We start from the raw sequence: 24,011 nt of genomic DNA, 5'->3' as shown, positions 1-24,011 counted from the left end.
GTGATGCGTCTGTCAGCCGGACATGTTCTGGTCCGGGCCGAGTTCTCAGGCTCGATCCTGTCGCCCTGCCCAGACGAGCGAGTCACTGGGATCCATACGAGGCCCCGATGTAGACGGCAGTTGGCAGACTTCGCTGCGAGGGCGTGTGACTAAAGGCGTTGCTGAGCAGTCGGGTTGTTGTGCTTCTGTTAGTCCAGCTGGCTCGGCTCGGAGGAGGAAGTCCATTACCAAGACAAGTAACAGTGTGAGTATCCTCCAGGGCCTCAGCCACGAGGGTAATGGGCCTATCTGGGAAAGGATTTCCAGATGAAATATGGGTGATGCTGACTGTCCATGAATAGAAAAGTGTGGCCAATCTTCTTCTTCTTCTTCTTTATGAAAACAGGAAGTGCTTTAATCTAAAATGTCACTTCTCAGGGAGAAAAAAGATATGTTAGGTGTATCTTTTTTCTTTTTTTTAATTGGCTCATGTATCATTTGATGGAAGTTCACTACAATCAGGAAATTAAAATCAATAAAGTATGAGAAAATTGAAAAAAAGTCTAGTAATTCAGAATTGATAGCCAATCGTTGAAAAAAACAAAAAAATCAAATAAAGATGAGAGACGATAGAAATTACAAATTAAATTCTAAATTATATCCTTTTTTAAAAAAAAAAGAAAAATGAGAATTTCCCCTCTGTGGGAATAATAAAGGAATATCTTATCTTAAAATGTACTTTCTCATCATTTTAAATTATACGTTTGACTTCAGGAATCCTAATGTTCATAATCATACACTAACAACTCAGTATAGCAGGATACTACGTTTCAGTTAAGACAAATTTGACTGGATTATAATGACATTCTTAACCCAATTTAAGACAATTTGATTTACTCAATATTTATCACAAAAATTAACAAGGGATGTTAATTTGATAAATAATAATAATATAATACTGAATCATCTTTTTTACATAGCAGCTTTTAAGTTTGAATCTTTAAACTGACTTCAATTACTTATTCTCCTTTAATGGGCTTCTGTACTTTATTCTTTCATCTACTGAATCAAAATGTAAACAAAAATTAGATGTTAACACCTACAGAGTAAACAGCAGCAGTGTGAACACGTGACAGACGGTGTGGTTTCACACGGACACAAAATAAGACTGGAAATGCTTGTTTATTACCAATCAAAGCCTGACAGACAGACAGACAGACGTATCCCCCTCAGATTCAAATTACTTCAACGAGAAGTTTGTCATTAATATTCTCAGGCTTTGTACAGTATACACACAGTGGTACAAATGTTCACACTAAAAACAAATATTCAGAAACAGTCTTGGCAGAAGACGTGTGCAAACCTTTCAGAGTAGAAGAGCAGGAGATGCAGGTTATGCTACAACTTGGAAGGAAGTTAACTTAAAAATGTCGCAAAAATTCTCCCGGCTGCTCAGACTTATTGGTTAAAAGACAAGTCTGAGTCATGTAAAATAAAGAGTGTCACAGAGCAATGACACTGTGGAGCGCAAATCAGTCTCAAGATATACATTCATTGCTTTATTTCATTTTTAATAAGCCGAGGAGTGCTGCTTGTTGAATTAGCTCCCATGCAGACGGTAAACAGACACATTCTCTGACAATATTGCTATCAAAATGCACAAATCAATCAAACCTTCTGAGTAACTCCCATCCATGTTCTCATCATACCGATGTGTGGTTTGACAATAAATTAACAACCAAAGTAACATCTAAAGTGCTGTAACTTTGCGATACCGTGAGAATACGTAACTTTTGAAAGAATAAATAACAAAATGTGCCTTTTACATATAAAAAGCTGAGCAATAAAACACACTCTTGCTCAGTTCAACACACACAACCCCTGAGGGGTTTTGCTGCTTCAGTTTAGTCTGGAAGTGAAAAAAGTAAACAAAACAAACATTTATCATTTTACTGGACCCACAGTGATATTTTCATAATTTGCTTGTGTGCGAGCCCATTAAAAAAACAGCAAATCCTCAAAGCTGAGCAGCTGGAAACAGTGAATTTTTGCACTTTTGCTTGAAAAACAACTTAAAAACAATTAAACCGATTATCAAAAAAGCTGCAGATTAATTTTCTGTGGAAAATGTAAAAGGAACATTTTGTGTTAATATTCTGTCTTTTCAAAAGTTACTTAGCCTCACAGTTCTACTTCATAAAATGTTTAATGTCGGGGGGGGAAACAACAAAAACAAAAATAAATACCAAGGTGTGCGGTAGCAGTCGTTCACACACTGTGAAGACGGTGAAAAGGACGTCACCACCAATGACGTGAGCACAGGAAGCCGCCTCAATCAAACACAAAAACACGCTGTAGGACGAATACTGCTTCACTTAGTCAGCACCAGCACATGCTAACAAAAAAGATGAGACATGTGACCTCACTTTAAATACAATCTTCAGAGTCCTAAAAGGCATTTAACAGTACTCCTGCAGAGTGTATATGGCATATTAAGCAGTGAGGCCTACACAGTGTTTCAGGAGGGGTGGGAGACAGCGAGAGGCAGGAAGAGAAAGGAAAAACAACAATAAAACCGCTGAGCAAAGCTTGTAATCATCTCTTGGTGAAAACGAGCACTAACTCCTGTCGTTGCAGCTCCTCTTCCTCTGGGCGTCTGTCGGTGGCGCCCATTTTCTTTGCGAAACGACGCGCAGGGGCGGCGAATCCCTCCCAGCGTTACAGTGACACATGCTTTTCAAATGTCAGAGTCCCTCGTCCTCTTTAATTTTCCCCCCTCGTGTCGAGCGACCCCGGACGTCCCTCCAGTGACTTCGTGCATGGACACAAAGAAAGCTGCTGCCTTTTGCTTTGCATGAGGAGGTCCCGTTCTGCTCAGCTGTTAGAGCACGATAACAACCGCGTCCAAGGTCAGCTCAGGTTAAAAACAAAATGTCTGCACTCTGAGTTCTGTAAGGTGCTTTGAATACAAGCGTCTGATGCCACAGCCTGGCAGACAACTGCAGCACTTCCAGTTCAAAGGTGTCCGAGCATTAAAGTCCACAGAGAGGGAAGGTGTGTGTGTGTGTGTGTGTGTGTGTGTGTGTGTGTGTGTGTGTGTGGTTATTTACGAGTCAACAGTCACTATCAGGTGAAGCGGTTACTGCTCAGTGGGACACACGTTGCGGTCTTTGCAGCAGAAGTAATGCACCACCACGCTGTTGGGATACCTGGCAAACGCACTGGAAGAGAAAGATAAACGACGGCGTCGCTGTTGGTAGGATTATCACTCACTGCGCCGCAGCAGATAAATGAGCGTTTAATTAAACAAAAAAACGCGCAAACAGCAAAATAAAAATACACACGGTATGAAATTAAACATCGGCTCAGGGAATAAAAATGTGATAAGATTTAAAATGGAAGATGCTGTTACTATCCACAGACGGCATCATAATAACCAAATGAATCAGGATTGACTATGAAAGGATATAAAGGATCAGAAAAAGACACAAAGGATACAACTTTAAGCATACAAACATCTATAACTGAGAAAGGTTGACATGCATATTTAATGTGCAGACACTGAGAAAAAGCCTTTCACCTGTTTCCGATTTTCTTCTTGCAGACTCTGCAGGTCTTCTCCTCTGTGATGACACATTTAACCTGCTGGTGGAAGATTCGCTCCTCCTGCACCTGAAAGCAGAAAGCATGCAAGGTGAGCAGAGACAGACGCCACACTAAATCAGACTTGACATATTTAACGTGAATGTAAAACTATCGTACGCAAATCTCCATGTGTTTCTGTCAGAGATCCCCTGTGGATCAAACACTGAGGACCCCCAGTCTCCAAATTATTTTAAAGTGTTGAGAGAAAATTAAAGGTGTATCAAGCTGTATGTTTATTTTTGGGAATTTTTCTCCTATACTTGCTTGTTTTTTTCCCCTTGCAAAGTTTTCCTTGTGTCAGTGTGTGATGATTACAAATGTGTGTTTTAAATTTATTATTAAATAGGTTAATTATTATTATTATTATTGTTGTTATCAAAATTGCAGGGGAAAGTATTTGGGGAAATATAAGAAATCCTCATTAAGAAGAAGCTTACAAGCGGTGGGCAGATGGCGTGTTGACCAGCTTCTAAAACAGACTGACGTGACATTCAGTGGCAGACTGCAGCAAACAATGTAATTTCAGCTGGACTTTAATCAAGTGAAACAATCTGACAAGGAAAAATCAATCTTTAATTGAACTGCTCTCCTCTGCTGGACATGCAACCTGTGACCAGGGCCCGTAAATAGACTCTGCTGCATTAAGGGTCACACGAGGCTGGGAGCCCCTGCAGCATCTTCTCTGGTTTCTTCATAAACGAGACTCGTGTCTGCTCCCGTCACTGCCTACGCTAATGAACGGACACTACGATCCTCTCAGCTGAGCCGGCTGTGTGGTGAAACATGATGGACCTCATTACGGATCAGAGCAACATCAAATGCAAGATTTGGAGCTGGAGAGGTCACGACAGACGTGTCATGTGGACGCCATCTTTGGCTCCATCGCCCAGTTTCGGTGAGGATGGCAGTAAATTCATCTGTTTATTTAAATTATGGATCATTCCACATAGAGTTTTAAAAGTGAGGAAAAATAAATCACCATAGAAACTCAAAAACTGAGGAATCATGATGAATTGATAATTGTTTTATAGTCACATCATTGCCTGAACTGGAACTGAAGCCACAAGTGATGAGCTAATGTTGTAGGTAAACAACAGACACTCGACCAGAGGAGTTGCTGAGTTCATTCATGCTGTTACAGATTCAAATCTTCAGCTTCCTCTCTATCGGTTAACATTTGAATGATCATGTGGTTCTGACGACTGCACTTCAACCTGAGCTTCCTGTGTCACACCTGCACAAAGCTGCCACGCTGAAGTGCCCTTGAAACTGCACTGAATCCCTCGGAGGCGAAGAGAAGCATCTCGCTCAGTCTCCCTGCGACTTCCCCAGAGGGAAGCCCATAAACACACTATTTCTCTGTGGGGATCAATAAAGCATCTCATCGTGTTCTTCAGGAGGGCAAGGTCCCTGATACACAATAAAGAGCTCTCACCAAGCCAGCTTGTAACCACTTCTTCTTAACCTTTCCCAACCGTCAGTTGACCCCACTGGGTCAGTGGCTACATTAGATGTTTACAAGCGGTGTTTTAATCTAATCTACTTGAATCAGCACATCTACAGCTTGTGCAGGACTCACCCTGAGGAACTCAGCCTGCAGCAGACTCTTCAGCACCTGGTTGCAGCGTTTCCTCTGGGCCTTCTCCTCCAGGACGCTCTCCAGGAAGACCCGGATCTCTCGGATCTGAGTGTTAGCTGGGAGCAGATTGATGGCCTGGAAGAAACAAAAAAAACAACAGTTTGTCAAACAATGTCGGCCAGACGTTATTTGTGTCATTTATGGGCATCTCCTCTAGCAGGGATGCTGTGCGAAACACAATTGTCATTTTCACATTCATTATAAAAACTCAAAATTCAAAAAATGAACATAACTAAAATCAATAATACTGACTTTATGAACAGTAATTTGCTGTGCCTAAAGTGAGTCATTTGTTTGTTACCCGACATCCCAACATGAGCATCTTGTCTCACCTTTAGTGATCAAAATAACTTGTCTGCACGTTTCTGCGTGAGACTAAACATCCGAGGCCCAGTCAGCCTGTCGCTTTCTCGCTCGTCTTAATGAAATGAAATCAGTACAAACGGCCCAGTTACACTCAGACAGCTTAAAGCAGTGAGAGGTTTCTGCACAGAAACGGAGCTGGAATTTAGTTCATATATAATTCAACTTTAATTCTAACAGCAGACAGTGAGGTGATTCACCACTATTTAAAAACAAGTTACTTAAAAGACCAGTTTAATAGGCAGTTTGTGTAATACTTCAAATAGTATACAATCCAGTTTTATTTTCTGATGGCCTTTATGACAGCCCAACCTGCTACCACAGCAGTGAGAGCACCAATCATCTTTAGTTGCAGTTTGACTAACAAAGACAGAAAAATAAATAATGATGTTGGAAGCTTAGCCTGAAGTTTTGTTCACTCGTCCTCGTGCCCTCTTGGCGAGGCAGAGGTTGGGAGCGAGTCCAGGGGAAATGAAAGCCCGGTGCCATTAAAGCTCAGGGAGGCAGGACGGGGGGGATCCTGGCTGCGGGATCTGAGCCTCAACATTCATATAAACCTGCAGTGTTCCCCTTGAGAGACTCTTTAATTTGACATTTCTGTGGCTGGATGTAGTTCAGCGGGGCCTTTCACACACAATCACATCCACTTTAAAACACAGATACAACACAGCCAGTGATGGCGCAGAAGAATATGACCCAGAACTGATACACGTTTTATTAGAATATTGGCAGCGACACAGCGGAGGCGTTTCAAAGACTGTGTCTCTGTTCCTCTGCAATAAGATATGGAAGGAAAGAATATGCAATCTGCTGAGTGACTGCAAACCAAATATCTTCATAAAGTGTCCTTCGAGGGACATCTTCATCACCAGACAGCAGTCAGGTTGCGACAGGAAGGGCCGATGATGAGCTCGAACAGCTATTATTTAATTAATGCTTTTTCTATTTTGGTTCTGGGCTCAGGTAGTCAAAACATCAAAGATATTCACGTTGAACAGCAGACGACTCTCGAGGGAGACCAGCACCCCGGTGGAAATCTCTGCTCCGGTCGCTGGATCTTTTCTATCGCAGAGGCAGCGGCTTGATGAACCGCGACGGTGCAAACCCCTCTCATCCCGTTCTAAAAACAATCTCAATCAAATCCTTAAACGAGCTGCATTTCAGTTCAGCCGCACCAAACACCAAACGACTAATTCCGTGTCACCGCTAATCGCGTTATCTCATTTTAAAGCAGCCCAAACAAGACGACTCTTATCAGTTTCACTCTCAGTGCCGCCGCGTCTTGTCTGAATTAGCACTGACTGCCAAATTAGAGCAATGACACAGAGTCATAGCAGCAAACCTCTGGGTTCAGTTAGAAGATAATTCTTAGTTTCTGATTTAATGAGCAGCTTGAATTTTGAGTTTGCTGTGGAAAGAAACATGTCAGAAGTACTTTTCCGTGTGTGAAAACGTTAGCTCTTCAGTCAGCCTGGTGATGAACGGACAGCTGCTGTGTTGCTGCTTCTACCTTGGTGGTGTTGAGTTTGCTGTGGTGCAGCTCCAGGACGTGCAGGGCCGCCTGGAGGTTGGCCTGAGGCTCCGACAGCTCCATCTTAATGGGCCCCAGAGAGTGGACGTCAGGAGGTGACAGGTACATTTGCAGCAAAGACAGATAAACCTGAAGGAAAGAAACGCAGCCGTTAACACACGGCTTGATTCACACCTCATCTGAATCAGACCCTCTCGTTTCTCAGCGACGAGAGACCGAGAAGCAGCAAAGAACAACTGTACAAAAGAAAAAAAAAAGGTTTAATTAATTAATACACTCAGTGAGATAACGCAATACATAATATTTGATAAGTTTCAAGAGGAAAAGATTAGATAAGAAAAATTAGGCAAGAAATTTTCCTAAATAATGAAAAAAATGAAACATGCTGAGCTCACATGCAGAAACAGCAGAACATTTTGGGAAAACACGAACGAGATATGAGCGTTAATCATTGAACTTTAGCTGTACTTTAAGCTGGAGAGCCACGCCAGCTGTTTCCAGTCTCCAGTCAACTAAGCTGAGCCAACAAGCTGCTGGCTGTGGCTTCATTTTAAAGGGCAGACATGAACGTGGTGTCGATCTTCTCATCCATTTCCCAGTTTAGATTTCTGTTGACCTCCAAATCAGCTTGTAACAATGAGTTTAATATTAACAGTAGACTTTACACCCCAGTATTCAACGATCTATTGAATTTCCCCTCCAATCCAATGCTTATTCATTAATGTTCATCACGTTTACTTTGGTCTCGTTTGGTCGCGCAATCAAACAACACTTTACACAAATAACAGACAATATTAGCTCTCATTTCTGAGATCATGGTTTTTGCAGAACTAGCAGTTTGCCTGTCATCAGAAGCTTCAGGCATAAATACTCCATTATATTTGTAAAGTAATTTCTGCAGACACAAAATGCACTTAGCAGAAAGCAGCAGAGTGTACGTAAAGTAAAAGTGGTCTGAAAAAAAACAAAAAAACCCACACAAACGGATATAATAAAATCCAACAGGACAAAGAACAATTCAGGAACAAAACAAAAACTTACATCTTTATTCCCTTCGACTGAACTGTTGTAATGCCGGTGACAGTATCTGCAGGGCACACACAGAGAAACTCATGAGCAAAGATGAAACATCAAAGTTCTGCTCGTTTTTCCGTCATGTTGACGAACTGATCTGCCACCACACAGAACGAGTCAACTCATTTTTACCGCTTTTAAACTCTCAACGGTCAGAAATTAATTCCTCACTGTAAGTCAAATAAACTGCTGGAGCCAGCAAACATTTGGCTGGTTGATGGTTGGTGTTAATTTGCCAGCCGGTTGTGCAGGATCCTGTGGTGTCGGCAGGAGTACTCACTCTTCAGCCATGCGGGTGTCTTTCAGGATGTGCACGTAGATGAAGAGCGCCTGTTCATGTTTACCCATCCGGCCCAGCAGCAGAGCTCGCTCCTCCAGCAGGCCTTGGGGGATGGAAAACAAGGTCAAAAGGTGAAAGCCTCACCCTTCAGCTTAAGTATAAGCAACTTTCCCCGATAACTAAGAGCATATGTACACGACGTGACGGGAAATATACCAAATACTTTTTCCTTGGGCACATGTTACACGTAACCTGACCTTAAAATCTGTTTTAATTTCTGAGATGTATCAAACATTTCCTTCCTTCTCATCCAAGGTGTTGGTTATTATTTTTGTGCCATCACAAAGCATCATCTTGTCAGCCCACATCCTTGTCTCTTAAGCAAACAAGGAGAGACGTCCTGTTTGTCTGCTGTGCAAACTCGCTTCTTACCATCAAAGGGAAAGTCACTGATGAGCTTGGCCGGTTCATAGCTGGTTGAAATATCCAGGAACGACAGCAGCTTGTTCCTGAACTCTCCCAGTTTGCCTTCCTCCTTCCCCGCAGCAACAGCTGGGACTCCTACAGCAGCACAGAGGTTTTAATTACAGCGTTTACTGCAGCAAAGCAGTAGAGGAGAAACCCATTAGTAGATCGACAGAACGAACATTAATCAAAAACAACAAACAAACAACTATTATTTCTTAAGATAATTTTGAACAAAAGTCTCAAAAGTGAATATTTGTTTTTCTTAGTCCTCATCTGTGATAGTAAATTGAATTTCTTTGGGTTTTGGATCGTTGGTGAGCCAAATAAGGCAACTTCATGACATTTTAGAGACCAACCTTGAAGGTAGTTGTTCGCAAAGTAACTGCTGTCCATTAGTGAACTCAACGGGGCACATTTGAGACGAACTGGAAAATCGCTGTTGCTGCTTAAACAGACTTTGGAATTTCTTTTTGGTGCAGAAAAAGATCAGGATGCTGTCATGTTGATTGCTACTTCACTGCTGAAAATCCAAACAAACTCAGAGATACAACATCTTAGCATGTGTACTGTGTACTGCAGTACGCCTCATAACGCGATGTGGAGTGAGCCGTTTATTTCTCTGAGTGCACAGTAATGAGCTGCAAACGTAGTTGCGTCGCCTCAGAGCTTCATTTCAATGCACTGCGGCCCCTGATGATCATTAAAAGGCACAAAACAGAGAGGGAGACGGATGGACTTCATTATAAGGCCTGACGCTGGCTTTATTTGCAAAGCAGTGAGAAACGACTATGAGTGCACGAACAAGCGAAGGCAAACTGATCCCACGTGCAGGGACATGAAAACCCTATGAGGAATCAGAATTAAGTGCTTTGGTATTCAGGCTGATTGTGAAAGTTGGTTTGGCTTTCTGGCTTTGCTTCAGGTAGAAATGACTGATTGTCGGTCAGTACATGTAATCCCATCAGGTCAGGATGAATATAAATTCAATTAACTGTTGAACAGTCTAAGAACATTACTTTCATCATTTTCATAGTTCTTAAAGTAGTAAAAATGAGTGAATGTAAAACCTTTCATGACTTTTTAAGAGCCTGCAGATACTGCAAAATTAGATTTCATGTTTTCTCTGGCTCGTACCTTCTGGCAGGGAGCTGAGGTACTGTTTCATGAGTTCTTGAACCGTCTCCAGGTAGAGCTGGATCAGCACGTTGTGAAACTCTGGGCCCTCATCGTCCCACACGTAAATGATGTGCTCCAGATACGGGATGGCGAGCTCCTTGAAGCCCTCCTTCAGGAAGTTCAGCACCTGGCGCCTGGGCAAAGTCTCCACCTCCGTCAGGTCCTCTGTAAAGATCTGGACAGAAAAGAGATTTTTAAACCTTCTTCACAGGAAGTGGACAGAAAATACAGTCTGACCTTACAAAGAAGGTCCCTGACCTCAGTGCTGTCATTGTGAAATTGTTATTGAAAGTTATATAAATTAAAAAGGTATGACAAAGAATCAGCTTCCATCTACAGCCAAACAGCAGTAAACCGTTCCTGTGTGAGTCTGCGTCTCACCTTCAGGCCGTCCTCCGGGTTGGTCTTCAGCACCCAGGGAGAAAACTCGAAGATGATTCCCAAATTCTCCGCCCCTGTGTGCCGGAGACAACAGCACGGAAATCACTTTAACTTCACCAAGAAGTAAAGTTGTAGAAACTGCACACGACCGAGTCACACACGGTACAAAATCTGGTTTTGTACTGCCAAAAATGATCTGCCAAATCTGCCAGAAATGGTCATTTAAGTTTTGTTTGTACTCTTAATCCAAAACTATAATTTCAGTTCCAATGGCTTGTCTCTTGTTTGAAGTTATTAGAAACAGCAAAACTGTGCTGTATTCATTGTCAAAATCGATCAAGACGATTGTCAGTAATACCACCCCCTAGGCACTCAAAGAAAAAGGCCGCTGAGAGTCTCCACACAGCTTTTGTGTCTTATTTTCAATTTTCTGGACTGTTGGAAGGAAAAAAAAAATCAAACCCTCTCTTTTACAACTATGAGAAAAGCCCTTCAGCTTGAAGCAATAACATCCTCTTTGTGACCACAAACAGGGCTTTTTAGGAAAAGTGATTTAAACCATAACCAAACACAGACACGAAAAATAAAACTGGTATTTAAAAAAAAGGCTGCTAATCATCCCCATCATGGGCTACGAGCAACACTGTGATCACCCAGTCATTATACCACAGTGTCAAAATTAATTTGAAACTGACATATTTCATGAAAACACATTCAGCAGCACCATAGTAAGGATAGGATACTATTTTGGCATCTTTGGTGGACGCATACAAACGATTCACACAGCACATACTGACACATATGGCATAAAATCCTCTCTTAAAGCCCGTGCCAGACATATGAAAGACTGCAGACTATGACATGCAACTGAACGCTGACTATAAATCACATCCAATATCCTCAATCAATCAGGGTGAGAGTTTTCTCAGAGGCTTTCCCAAAATCACCACAACAAATTAGACTTTATCTAACGGAGACGACATCTTCGACGTGCTAAGTTGAAACAGACTTGAGCTGGCCGCTGGTCCTCACCCAGTCTTTGGAGGTACTGCACCGTTCGCTCGTGGCCCTTCAGCGGAGAGTTGGCCTTGGTGGACTGGTCCAGCAGCACCTGCAGAGCTGCGAGAGGGCAAAGCGGGTGAAGTGACGGGAGATTAGTCTGAGTGATGGAACGTGGCAAAATGTCGTCTACTCTGGTGTGCTCAGCGTTACATAATTCCCCTGTCAGCAGGAATTGGATGAAGTGCATGTGGTGTTAACTGGCGGACGGGGAACAGCTGCTTTGAGTTGGCGGGGAGAAAGAGAGGCAGACTCGAGCAGCATGACATCACGAGCACAAATGGCAGCAGGCCGATTAAAACCAGCGGCGCTCGCAGCGAGAGCAGCCCGCAATCCGCCGCAGAGCGTTGCCAGAAACCCAACAGCATTAAGACAGCTCTGATCTACGAGGATGACAAGTCGGCCACATGCAGAAAACCTCTTCTGAGATAAAACTGTGCAGCCTGACAGGGCTTCCACCCTGTGCCCAGAATACGGCCTTTCTACAAGCACATAACTGCCATCTACTGAATTAAATAGGTACCAGTTATGTGCTTGTAAACATAATGGAACAATTCAGCATACAATGGCTCTTGTATTTGAATTGGGAGGTAATGAATGGAGAGCTGACAAGGGCCGACGCAGTTCTGGCATGAATGATCCATCATTTAAATACGAAAGCCCAAATCCAGCAACCAATTTGAAAGTGTAATTGGGAGCAGACGCTTCACTGTGGTTTGTTGTTATGTGTTCGGATGTCATGCTGAAGCCTGCAACAGATAAGCCACAATTTGACAAACGAAACTGAACTCTGATAGCAGTTATTATCCAGTTGACTGACTTAAGTGTTATCTGTGGCGCTTCACACGAAATGTATCACATCAGTAATTTTATTGTGAATTGATTGAGTTTTCCTTTGATGTGCTGAATGAAATGGCGCTCTAACTGCAGCAATGTGACTCTGGAAAAATACTCTGATGCAAGTCCTACTTTCGGAATTTGACTAAAAGTATTTTTGCATAAAAATAGCAGCAGTAAAATGTACTTAATGTTATCTGGGGGTTGACTAGGTGTCTTTTCACACATGCTTTGCATTCTACCTCCTTACGCAGCTGAAAGTGGTCATTACCCATTTATTCAAAAAAGCCTTTGTGAACCTGAATCTTGTGAATCTTGATCTCAACGGAGCGAAATATGTGCCAGTTTTCCAGGGGAGCCATCAGCAGCTGAAGGAGGTGTATGAATCCTCAGCATTTCCAATGAATTATAACGCCCCAAATCACACAGTAACAAATGGGACTCGAACTGTTTTCGCAGAGAAGAGCAGTTCAGAACAAATACACAAATATGTACTTGGCCTGGACAGCAGGTTTTTGAGACGGAGCTGAGTGAAAGGTAAAGGCAAAGGTTTATATTTTTTATTCTGGTTGTTTTTATATTTTCATATTCTGTCTGTTTTATATTTATATCTACATATTTGTAGGTTATTGGGCTTATACTGGGACCCGGGAAACTAATTTTGTTCCACCTCATGTTTCTACATGTGTGAAATGACAATAAAGCTCCTTGAATCCTTGAATCCTTGAAGAATCTGCAGGCGTTTCACCTATGTGTGATGTTCTGCAGACGAGATTTCATGCTAGACAAAAGGGGACCAGGTGTGCAGGGCAGGCTCTCACCTTTCTGGTGCAGACCCTTCTTCTCGTACAGAATGATGAGCTCGCTGTACTTGTGCGCCTTCTTCAGGACGTACTCGCTCTCCTCGATGTGGCAGTGGTTGTTTTCCAGACGAAGCAGCGGCGACACGAGGGCCACGTTGGTCTGAATGTGATCAAAATAAACAAACAACAACAGAAAAAAAGTCAGCAACAAACATTTCCCATACTTGAATATATTCACATTGTTAGTTTGAACTTCAGGGACTTATTTTAAACCGTGGATAAAATTTGACACACAGAACGTCCTGAAAATCAAAAGTTTTGCTTTGTTGCCAAGAGTTCTGCTTCCATAAATCGAAACCAGACTTTCAGAACTGAAGCTTCCACATTGATGGCAAATCAGACTCTTTTAACTTTGACTCAGTTTTTGTCACTTCAAAGTAAATCTAGCAGTCAGCTGATTAAAAAGAAAAACCTTTTGATGATGTGCAAAGTGAAGTTAACTGCCAAGTGTTTGGAATTTCTTTCCTGTGATAACATTTTGCTGTAAGCAAACGGTGAAGGCTGCCAAGTTCATAAGAGCCGCCGTAACTTTTATTGTGAAAGATAAACATTTGGCTTAGGTTCCCTGACAATTGCAGGCTGGTTGTTAAGAAAAAAAAAGTATGACGTGTGATGAATGTTTGCTGTACTTTCAGAATGAAAGACACTGAATTAATTATCAATATCAAATAATAATTATTGCTCAAAAGTGGTAATTTCTCCATTTGTTAAAATCCAAAACCAAACACACAAAAAGAAAGAAAAGGAAGGTAATCTGGGCCTTACATGCAGGTAACATTTCAGCAGCGTGGTGTCAATGATCTGCAGGAGTTTCTTGCGGCTTTTAATAGTGGGCGTGCCCTCCATGAGCGGAGATGTTGTCGAAGGGTCGGAGTCATTCAGCTGCTTCACAAGGTGGCTGCGTTTCTGTGAGGACAGACAAACAAACAAAAATATGCTGATTATTTATAACCTGCCACCTTTTATTTACGCCGGTTATCTCGATCTTTTAGTATTATATGAGCCTCGGGTTGTTGTTCTCCTCTTTATCAAAACTAAATCCTCTGTCTGATAGTCTGTAATCACACATCATTCCATGAATCTTTCCAATTTCAACACACACACACACACACACACACACACACACACACACACACACCTGGGTGAGGTAATCAATGAGAGCGAGATGAGCCTTCTCCAGCTCTGCCACGGACAGAGTAGGCAGAGGGTTGGGATAGTGCAGCTGTTTGCGGTAGTCTGAGGGCAGCAGGTCTGGGTACAGGCCGATCACATGGGTGGGATCTGCAACGCACAGGAGGGGAAATTTTATTCCACATAAGATCCTCGAGTTTGTTTATTAGCCTTTGATTAAATGGAAAAGAATCTGAGGACAAAATGCATAATATAAACACACAAAATTACCACAACACGCACTGGAAAAAAAAAAATCTTTCATTGACCAGACCTGAAATCAAAAGCTCATGAGAGCAAGAAAAGTTTGTCATCATTGTGGAATAAAGTCTCACACAAGGTGACATCATTGCATGAATAAAATTATTTCCATATATATATATATAAAATACAGAGTAAGCAACAGGTGTCTAATGAGTTCAAGAGAAGAGAAAGAAAGGAATAAATTATGACCGAATTATGACCGAATTCACCTTAACTGGTCAGAAATTCAGAAGAACACATCACAGAGCAAAACGGGATTAAATGAAGAGTGTTTATCACACCAAGACAAACTCAATCACTTCATCAAAGCTTACAGCAGTATGACATATTTCATTTCCAGAGGGCTAATCTATGAGTGAGGGCTGCAGTCAAACCAAGCAAATCTTGGCCGACTGAAATTCGGCCTACTTGAGTAGTCAGTGGGGAAGAAAAACTGCACGATGTCTCCGGATTAACTAAAGATGTGCTGCTATGGCTCTGAGCGTGTGTGTGTGTGTGTGTGTGTGTGTGTGCACTCATTTAAACCACACACAGTATTAGCAGCAGGTGAGAACATGTCTGGCAATCCCCTGTTGTGTGCTTCATGTGTGAAACAGCAACTCGGGACCATACCTGGACATAAGTCTCCAGACACTGTGCACATGTCAGCCTACCCATGAAGCCAGTGAGTGAAAAACTAGACGTCAGGCCTGCTGTGAACACTTACTGTGTAACAGGTTAAAACACATAAATCACGTACAGTTCGGATCCAAGTGTGACTTTGTGGATTTGGCAGGACTCAGGTGTCCACTGGGAGGGAGGAAGGCCTTACCTGTGCCGAGCTTGGCAAACACCTGCATTGAGTCATCAAATCTCTTCTGGCAAAACAGATTGAAGGCATAGAGATTCTGGATGTGATGTATCTGCTGCTTCTTATCACCATCTGAATCATCCTTCATCTTCTGGGAGGAAAATAATGAGGAAAAGAAAAGAAAAAAATTCATCATGCTACAGCGAAACAGCTGCAGTTTATCAATCAGGATGTTAACCTTTAAGAATGTGAGATGTTTTACTCTTGGAAATGCCCTTAGAAACGTTGACTTTGAGATAAGCTGACTGTAACATACAAAGCATTTTACTGTGCAGCTCCTGATCAAGATAAAAGGCTCAACCCCCCGAGCTACAGCACTGAATCTTGAATCTTGAGGAATTTAATAAGAAGGTTTCATAGTGAAGAGAAGCTCACCGCCAGCTGAAGAGCCAACTCAAACTGCTTGTCCTGAAGAAGCTGCCGGATCTGGCTGGATATTGACACTGGCACCAGGCGCCACACAAAGTGGTTGCTGGCAACATATACGATATTTGGCCTGTGAAAGTTAAGAGAGAACAGGATTAGAGAGAATAGGCTGGAAGTAAAGTGTGTTCTTTGTAAGGAGGAACTGACATCATCAGTAATATTTTGATGAGGAATAGAAACCAGGAGAAGCAGCAAATCACGCATGATGTTCTCTTGAGGATTCTTTGTCTGCAAGTCAAATTCTGCAGCTCTGCACCGTGTTGCTGCCGCCAAAAACGTGTTCATTTCCTCGTTGTGACCTTGAAGATTTCTCACTTTTTTAATCACCATCGTGTCTGCAGCTACTGCTTGTTTTCATTATCGATAAAACTATTGATTGGGTCAAAAAAATGGTGAAAAGCATTCATGACTTTATTTCCAAAACCCCAGGTGACGTCCTCAAATGTCTTGTTTGGTCCACAACACAAAGATATTCAGATTAGTGCTATAAAAGGCTAAAAGAAACCAGAAAGTAGTCACGTTTGAGAGAACTGGGACATTATTTCTTAACAGAAAAATTACTCAAAACAATCAACTGATTATCAAAATAGTGAGCAATCAATTTAAGAGTTGATAACTAATCAATTAATCAAATCTGTTTTTCATGCCATTATGATACATTTTTATGACAAATTACTTTTTAGTTTAGTCATAATTAGTTTTTATAAGAGCATCATTTTAGAGATTTTATAACGAAATAAATTCATCTTAAAACAAGCCTTTGTCCTCATTATAAAACAGTTAATTGCTATGATAAAACAACTCATTATTCGCTGAGTTTATTACCAATCAATCTACCATTTGACACATGTAAACAAATGTAAACAAAATGTGAACAAATATAAATTCTATTTAAGTATTTTTTTTCTTTCTTTCTTTTTTTTTTAAAAAAAAGGTACAATAACCTTGGGCTCCACATACACGACCACAAAATCTGTTTGATCTCCGGTTCAGTCAGTATTTCAATGCAGTTTGTGCCCATTTACCCTGCGGAGGTGATGAAACGAGGTCTCTGCAGCTCCACGCTCTGCACCAGCAGCCTCGGCTCAAAGGTCCGGATCTCCACGTACCGAGGGAGGACGGCGATGATGTACGGAGGCTGGTGCTCTGAGGAGGCAAGAGGATAAAGTCTGAGTGCGAGTCAACCAAAGCCAAACTGCTGCATGCAGGTTTGTCAGGTGCAAACGTTAAATATCTTATATATTTAGCATCTGCAAGTCATCCAGTATGTGCAGACTTCCACGCAGTAGCTGTTGGCCAAAGGTTCACCTTATTGAGCAGGTAACTAAAGTTCTCGGAAATAAAATAACACTTTTATAAAATGGATAATCTATGCAGTATTTTGACAATACAGTTTGAGGGTTTTATGTTTTAACATTTACTCTTTATTTAGACAGCTGAGAGAGAAAAGGCAGACAGGAAATGAAAAAGAAAAACAAAGCAGGGCGGTTGTGTTTACGTGGCAGGCGATGTAACCTCATCTTACCTAACCTACCCTGGATGACCTGTCTTGTCCAGCTAATAACATGTCATGTTTCATGTTTGAAATCACTTGTTTTGTATTTAACTTACAGTAATATAAATCAGAGAGAAGCAGGAAACACTAATTGGATGACATATTTGTGTGAAAAATGTTGATGGACACTGAAAAATGTTACCATTACATTTCCATCAGTCGTGACTTTTGAAAGTTTTGATGTCCTCTGACCCTCCATGAACAGTTCTGATCATGTGGTGAAGACCTTGAGGCTAATGGGGCCAGGAATTCCAGCTGGACAGAGCTAGCGAGACGGGCTTGAAGTTGGACGCGTACGGGACAGACTACGCCCACAGGCCATCTGCTCCAGCCATGAACGTTTAGGATGGTCAGTCAGATGCATCTTGGATTGACCAGCTCTCGTCCTTCGCCGATGCACGCCAAAGGAAATTGCAAACTGCACGAAGCCACAGCTTGGAGGCTTCATTTCCCCTTCACATTGTAACTCCCTGCATTCCAATGAGCTCAAAAAGAAGGGTCTTTAAAACAACGCGAGAGCTGCATCACTCCTGCCACTACGCTCATTACCAACACGGAGCTGTGGGGTCTTAGTCACGAGATAAAAAAGCTGAGCTAAAATTGTGTTTCCTCCACTGACGTGTGGAAAACGGCGGCAAAGCTCAGAGTGGAAAGACCAAAGAAAAGAGAGAGATGATGAAAAGACACACAGCAGCCGGAAGACAAAATGTGACAAAATAATTGGCAGCGTTTACCGCAAACCCGTCATGGAGCATTTGTTTTAATATCCAGTCAGTGCTGTGCGAACAAACCTGTTCAATCAGTGTGACAAGAGGAGAATAAACTGCACTGTTACAGGGCCGAGTCGACACACAAAACATTTCTTAACCTGTGAAATCAAACGGCAACATACTGAATGCTTTAAATAGATGCGTTCAATTCAACAGCTTGTTTTTAACAGACGGGAACTGGAACTTCTATTATACAACAGAAAGAGGAAGGAGATTGATTTCAGACTGTGCTCACACTCAAAGAGACTGAACTGTGATATTTTATTATTTTTCTCTGAAAATGTTTTCCAATTTGTGTGCGAAACAAAAACCTGCACGTGACCTCACTCAAAGTGTCCTAACTGTGTTCTTCACGGCAGCTCGTCCTCCACCCTGATGTGCCCAAACACCGAAAACCTGTTTGTCCTTGTGCTGCTTCCTTGTTTCGTCCTCTGAGGTTTTATTCTCTTGCCAGCACAGAGGAGTATTATTATAGGCCAACCCATTAATAGTAAGTAGTTTATAGCAGACAACGTCCTTGGTAAAAATCAATAGATGTTTAAATCTGTGATACCATGAAGTCTAACAAAAGACAGTATCGGTTTATTCGATTGTAACCAAGATGGCTACTTTCACCTTGTGTAATGCTGTGACAGAGCGAAAAGAAAGCACAGCAAAGTCGAGTGAAATCAACCGCCAGCCGTGACGCATTTTGGCAGAACACCTTCTGCGTTATCTGGAAGACTAACCCCTGGAAGAAAGCTGAGGGGGGGGCTTTATGGCTCTTGTTATTCAGCATGTGACACTGTGACTTTGCTGTCACTTCCTATCGATATCAAATACAAGTTGCAAAGACGTCAAGAGTCAGAAAAGGACAGAAGAGCTAATTAGACTGAGTGTGCAGAAGCTTGTTCTGCGAGTAAGCAAGAGCAACAGCAACAGATCTTGTCGATAAAGTGACAGCAGCAACTGGGTGGCTCCTGGCCTCCTTCTTACCCATTGCTATCGGGATGTCTGTCCAGTTCAGGGCACACTTCTGGGTGCAAACGCCCTCTTCATTTAGCACTACAGTTAGGTCATCCTGACCAACGGCCACCTTCCCATCAGCCAGCGGGGCGACCAGGGGCTCCAACTGTTTCCCAGTGGGGAAGAGCTCCTTGATGGAGCCACGGCCATCAATCTGGTGAACAGGAGAGACAGGATGAGAGTCAGAGGGTCAGTTACAAAGTGCTTTAGACAAACAACAAAACAGAAGATAATTAGACCGGCAATACCACTACCAAACACGAGCTGATAACAGCAGGAGCCAGAAATATGAAAAAAGAGCCCAAAATAAACACACAAAATGAAAGACAACAAAACAGACAGGAGCTAATTATACAGCGGCCTGCTTTCAGAAGTGGTATAAAAAGATCATTTTGAAGTGAAAACCTGTCTAGGAAACATTCCCTACAGACCCTGAAAGGCACCTGAAACATGACTGCAGCCTGCCCCTTCACAGAGAAGCAAACTGAGCACACAGATTGACGGCTTCTATGGATGTTTCGACTATCACTATAGGCATCCAATTTTAACTGCCATGAATTCAAAGTGATTACAGGAACACAAATCTTTTAGAGCCTTAGTGAAAGACTAAAGGGGGTGAGGATTTCATATTCAAAAGACGGATTAAGGGTGGAGTATCATGTTACGATGTGGGTAGCTGAGAGTAAAACGTGTCATCCTCTCCTGTAGCACGTACCCGAAAGAGGTAATAGTCTCGTTTGAAACCAACACATATGGAGTTCTCACACCAGGCAATGGACTTTGGAATATCTGGAGCACCCAAGTCCCCCTGACGGACAAAAAGAAAACAATGAAGACGTCTAAATGTGTCAGCAGGCTTTGACCACATTGCAGTGAGTCACATCTCAAAATATATTTTACTTTACCTGCAGTTCGTGGAACTCTCTGTCCTTCCAGTAATAAAGCTGGAGTTTCTTTTTCACTGCGACACACATTCTCAACCTTTCCTCTCCTGAGCTGGTTTGCTGAGGACAAAACATACAATTCATGACTTCAAATTAAGGAAAATATGAGCCTTAAGGCCACAACACACAAACACAGAAACAAAGGACAATCCATATTAGACAGTTTCCCCCTATTGTAAGAGTGGTATGTTCCATGCTCGTGCAAACCCTAACTGAGCTAAACTGATCATTGGTTTATCTTATGACTGACATTATTACCTTTCATGTGCATGTTCCCTTTGTGGGCTATTTGTGAGCCAAGTGTACGGGTGCTTTCCTGTTTAATGTGTAAGCAACTTGGACCATACACACCGTTTGTGTTAATTTATGTTATACATGGTTGCCTGTAGTGTATGGAGTGATTGCCTCACTTTAGCTTTATTGATGAGAGACATTTAGTGTGAGCAACACTGTTAGTCTCACAGTTAATTGTGATAGTGATGTTGCAGATTATGTTGTATTCTTTGGGTTTCTGTAGTTTCTGCAAACTGTGTGCATCTTCATTACTGCTGAACACTTTTACAACATGCTGTTTAGACAGAGGCCTAAATGTTTTCCCTGCCACCTTTTACATTCCTTTCAGTAAAAACATTAAAATCAGCCAACAGAAACTTGACACATGCTTCAGCTTATCTTACGTGGAGAACCTTAGCTGCTCTTTATAGAGCAGGTCACGTGGCTGCAGGGTCACAACTGTTGCCGACTGGATTCTAGTCGGTGGCCTTTGCTGCTTTTTACATCCCCCTCCCTCACCATTTCCTGTCTGTATCATCATTAGTGACTTGTGAAAAAAGACAAAATGCCCCAAAAGTCAAGCACTACTAAAAATGTTCAATGTGATGGAGGGATTGAGCTTAGTTCTTTAAGTCAGTCATGTCCTTATTGTGCTGAAACTAATTATACACATTCAAAAGGTTGAAAGACAACTGTGAGCTCCAGGAAACAGTCAGCCGTGATGTAAATTCAATTATACTGTACATGAGGTACAGCAAATTGGTAAAGACACGTACTGGCCGGAGCCTGATCTGATGAATTGAATTAACCGGTTCACTCCCTGGTCTTACCAGTAAGACTCCGAACTCATGTCCTGTTTCTCTTAGCCAGTCCACTAACTTTCAGCAGTATGATTACAGACTCAAGTGAAAACTGCTCTCACTAGAAAGATTTAGGATGAGAAGCAATGCAAATGTGATAGCAGTACTGTACATTAACAATGCTGCAGAAATAGCTCCTGAATCCCTGAGCCATAACTACAAGGGGGGCTGAGACTCACCTGCAGGTCACAGGCAAAGAGTGTAGCTCCTCTGGCTTTGGGCAGCACGGTGATCTGCTGGAAGGTCAGGAGGTCATGGACGTGGATGTTGTTCTCTGCAGGACAAACACATTAGATACTTTCTATGTGTCAAGAGCATAAAGATAAATGCTGTGCGTTTATGTCAGTACACACAAAAAATGCACGTTCAAGGCTGGAAAACAACAAACAGGTGAAAAAAACAGCATGATATTTAAAACTGAATATATAGATATATATATATATATATGTATGTATATTACATTACACTTCATTTAGCGGATGCTTTTATCCAAAGTGACTTACAGAATCATAAGTTTCAGTACAATAGAATTAGAGAGAGAGAGAGAGAGAGAAACTTACCCAGAAGACTAACAAGAATTTTGTATTGAGAGACGACGTAAAGCTGCAGAAAGAGTAAGAAACACAATTAACCCTAGAACACTAACGTTAAAATTAGTAACACCATCACTAACGTTGGGTATATTTTACCCGATATAATATCTCGGATAAAATACAGTTTATCACACCAGCGTTCATCATGGCATATAGGACACACAGTGGCCACCTCTTGGTTTTTCTTTCACAGCTGTACTGAGCACACATTTGGTCGAAAGTATCAACACATCCCTTCATTTGGTTGTAAAATTCGATCACTTCAAAATTGTGTGGGTGAAAATCACCCGACGTTAGTGTTCTAGGGTTAAAGGAGGTGTGAACCCAAATGAATCCAGGCTAAACCAGGCATTTACAAGGACATTACCAGTACATCACAGTAGCGCTGAGAACACACTACAGCTCGGGGGTTTAACCCTGTTTGCCTGGGGCTCCTGCCACTATCTGTGAGTCTTATCTGCACTGCCAAGGTTGATCTGAGCCATCACAATCACATCAGATATCTCTGGTATTCTAAGCTGACACATGGACGGGTCTTCAGGTGTGTGGGATTCCCAGATTCAAACCAAAAGAGGGAGTGTGAACTTCACATTTCTAATACAGCATGTAGTCCTAAAAATCTGCAAGTATTTTGCAACTTTCCTCACCAGACTTCAAGATTTTTCCTCCAATCATACTTTTGAGTTATGCAAGAGTTAGTGTGTGGATATTCTGAACCTCATCCTACAGTCTTATCTACCTGCTGAATCTTCTTTGAGAAGTTCTTATTGGATTTTTCCAGTGTCACCTCAAACCGGTTGGAGCCTAAGGGGAAAAGAGACATCAAAAATGACTGAAACTTTCATTTGAAGCAAGCAGCGCAAAGATGAGATGATATGTAAATACACAAGGAATCAACTGCATCACACGTCTCCTTTGGTTCTTCCTACCCGCATCCTTCTTTATTCTGTAGAGCAGAAGATGCCCTGGCTTTGTTCCCACAAGCAGCCAGTCCTCTGAGGGAAGAAGAAACTCAGAATGAGGTTCAGAGGATGCTGTCAGTCATATCAGACACATTATAGTCTCAAACATAAACATCTTAAGTCAAACTCTGGGCTGTGACTCGCATGCAGGAGGATTATTCAAGTCAGCCACTTCGAGACAAGCGGGACACCACCGAGACTGCAGTGCAATGAACGCCCAGCCGGACTGCTTCAGGGTCAACAAGTGAAAAGAGTAGCGGTGGGACACATGAGGTGTCAACAACTCACCCCAGGCCGCAAGGCAGTCGATCTGAAGAGGAAGCTTTTCCAAAATAGGCACTGGTTCATACGCGTCATGCATCTTTAAGCAATATTGTTGATTCAGTTATTACAGACTGCTCTAATGGATAAATCCCAAACCGATTTGACGCCTGTCAGTCAACAGATCACTGCCTGACCGCTGATAAATCTGTCAGGGTTGTACGCCTTTGTGAGTCGCCATTAACCGACTGAGCACGTCGGCGTTTGGGAAGGCAACGAGAAAACCTGGTCTGGTTCTCCTGGTATTGCTGACTTCCGTTAAACTATGCAATTTGGCTCGTTAGCCTGCTAACTCTCCGACCAAAACAACAGCTGATCGTTAGCCTGCTAGCTTGGAAGTTAGCAAGCAACAGCTACAACTCCAAAACATCGCTCCCCTTCACTCCATGCCAACCGAAATTCAAACAACTGGAGTCAGTTAATTTGTCGGCAAAAACAAAAAAACTGACGTAACTCAGTTCAGCTAATTAACACTGTATTAGCCGCAGCGGTTAGTCTTCCTTAGCCAGGTTAGCTTCTTACTACTTCCTCAGTTGTGATGACGGCGGCTGCGCGAGGGAATGGGGGTTTGACAGGCACGTGACTGAAGTCAGCGCATTCACTCACGAGGAACGCATTAAAGGTGCAGTGACCATATTTGTAGTCACAGCCAAATGGTGCATTGCAATTCTCGCGAGACATGTTCTTGAGGAGAAATAACAAGAATGAAAATATACTATACAT

The 24,011-nt window shown here is 42.2% G+C and overlaps 1 protein-coding gene across 2 annotated transcripts; it reads right to left on the bottom strand.

The window, feature by feature from the left end:
- Window positions 1–1,142: 1,142 nt before the first annotated feature.
- vps39 (VPS39 subunit of HOPS complex) lies at window positions 1,143–23,881 on the bottom strand. Of its 2 annotated transcripts, none has more exons than XM_046413095.1 (24): window positions 23,256–23,881; window positions 22,935–23,000; window positions 22,745–22,809; window positions 21,973–22,015; window positions 21,592–21,686; window positions 20,241–20,339; window positions 20,051–20,143; window positions 19,306–19,489; window positions 17,031–17,151; window positions 15,955–16,075; window positions 15,541–15,670; window positions 14,434–14,576; window positions 14,061–14,201; window positions 13,254–13,395; window positions 11,569–11,655; window positions 10,537–10,610; window positions 10,114–10,330; window positions 8,944–9,072; window positions 8,512–8,614; window positions 8,199–8,244; window positions 7,137–7,286; window positions 5,204–5,338; window positions 3,560–3,651; window positions 1,143–3,200 (listed from the first exon to the last, which is right to left on the bottom strand). In XM_046413095.1, exons 1-24 carry the CDS (start codon window positions 23,326–23,328, stop codon window positions 3,119–3,121), a joined length of 2,631 nt encoding a protein of 876 aa, XP_046269051.1. In that variant the 5' UTR covers window positions 23,329–23,881; the 3' UTR covers window positions 1,143–3,118. The 2 variants fall into 2 exon arrangements, with proteins under 2 accessions (XP_046269051.1, XP_046269052.1); XM_046413096.1 differs by having other exon boundaries at window positions 15,541–15,667.
- Window positions 23,882–24,011: the final 130 nt, after the last annotated feature.

The sequence above is a fragment of the Scatophagus argus genome, chromosome 15 (genome assembly GCF_020382885.2).
Source record: "Scatophagus argus isolate fScaArg1 chromosome 15, fScaArg1.pri, whole genome shotgun sequence".
Classification (NCBI taxonomy): Eukaryota; Metazoa; Chordata; class Actinopteri; family Scatophagidae; genus Scatophagus; species Scatophagus argus.
Note: the sequence above shows the minus strand (reverse complement) of the source record. Positions and strands in the feature narration are given on the sequence as shown.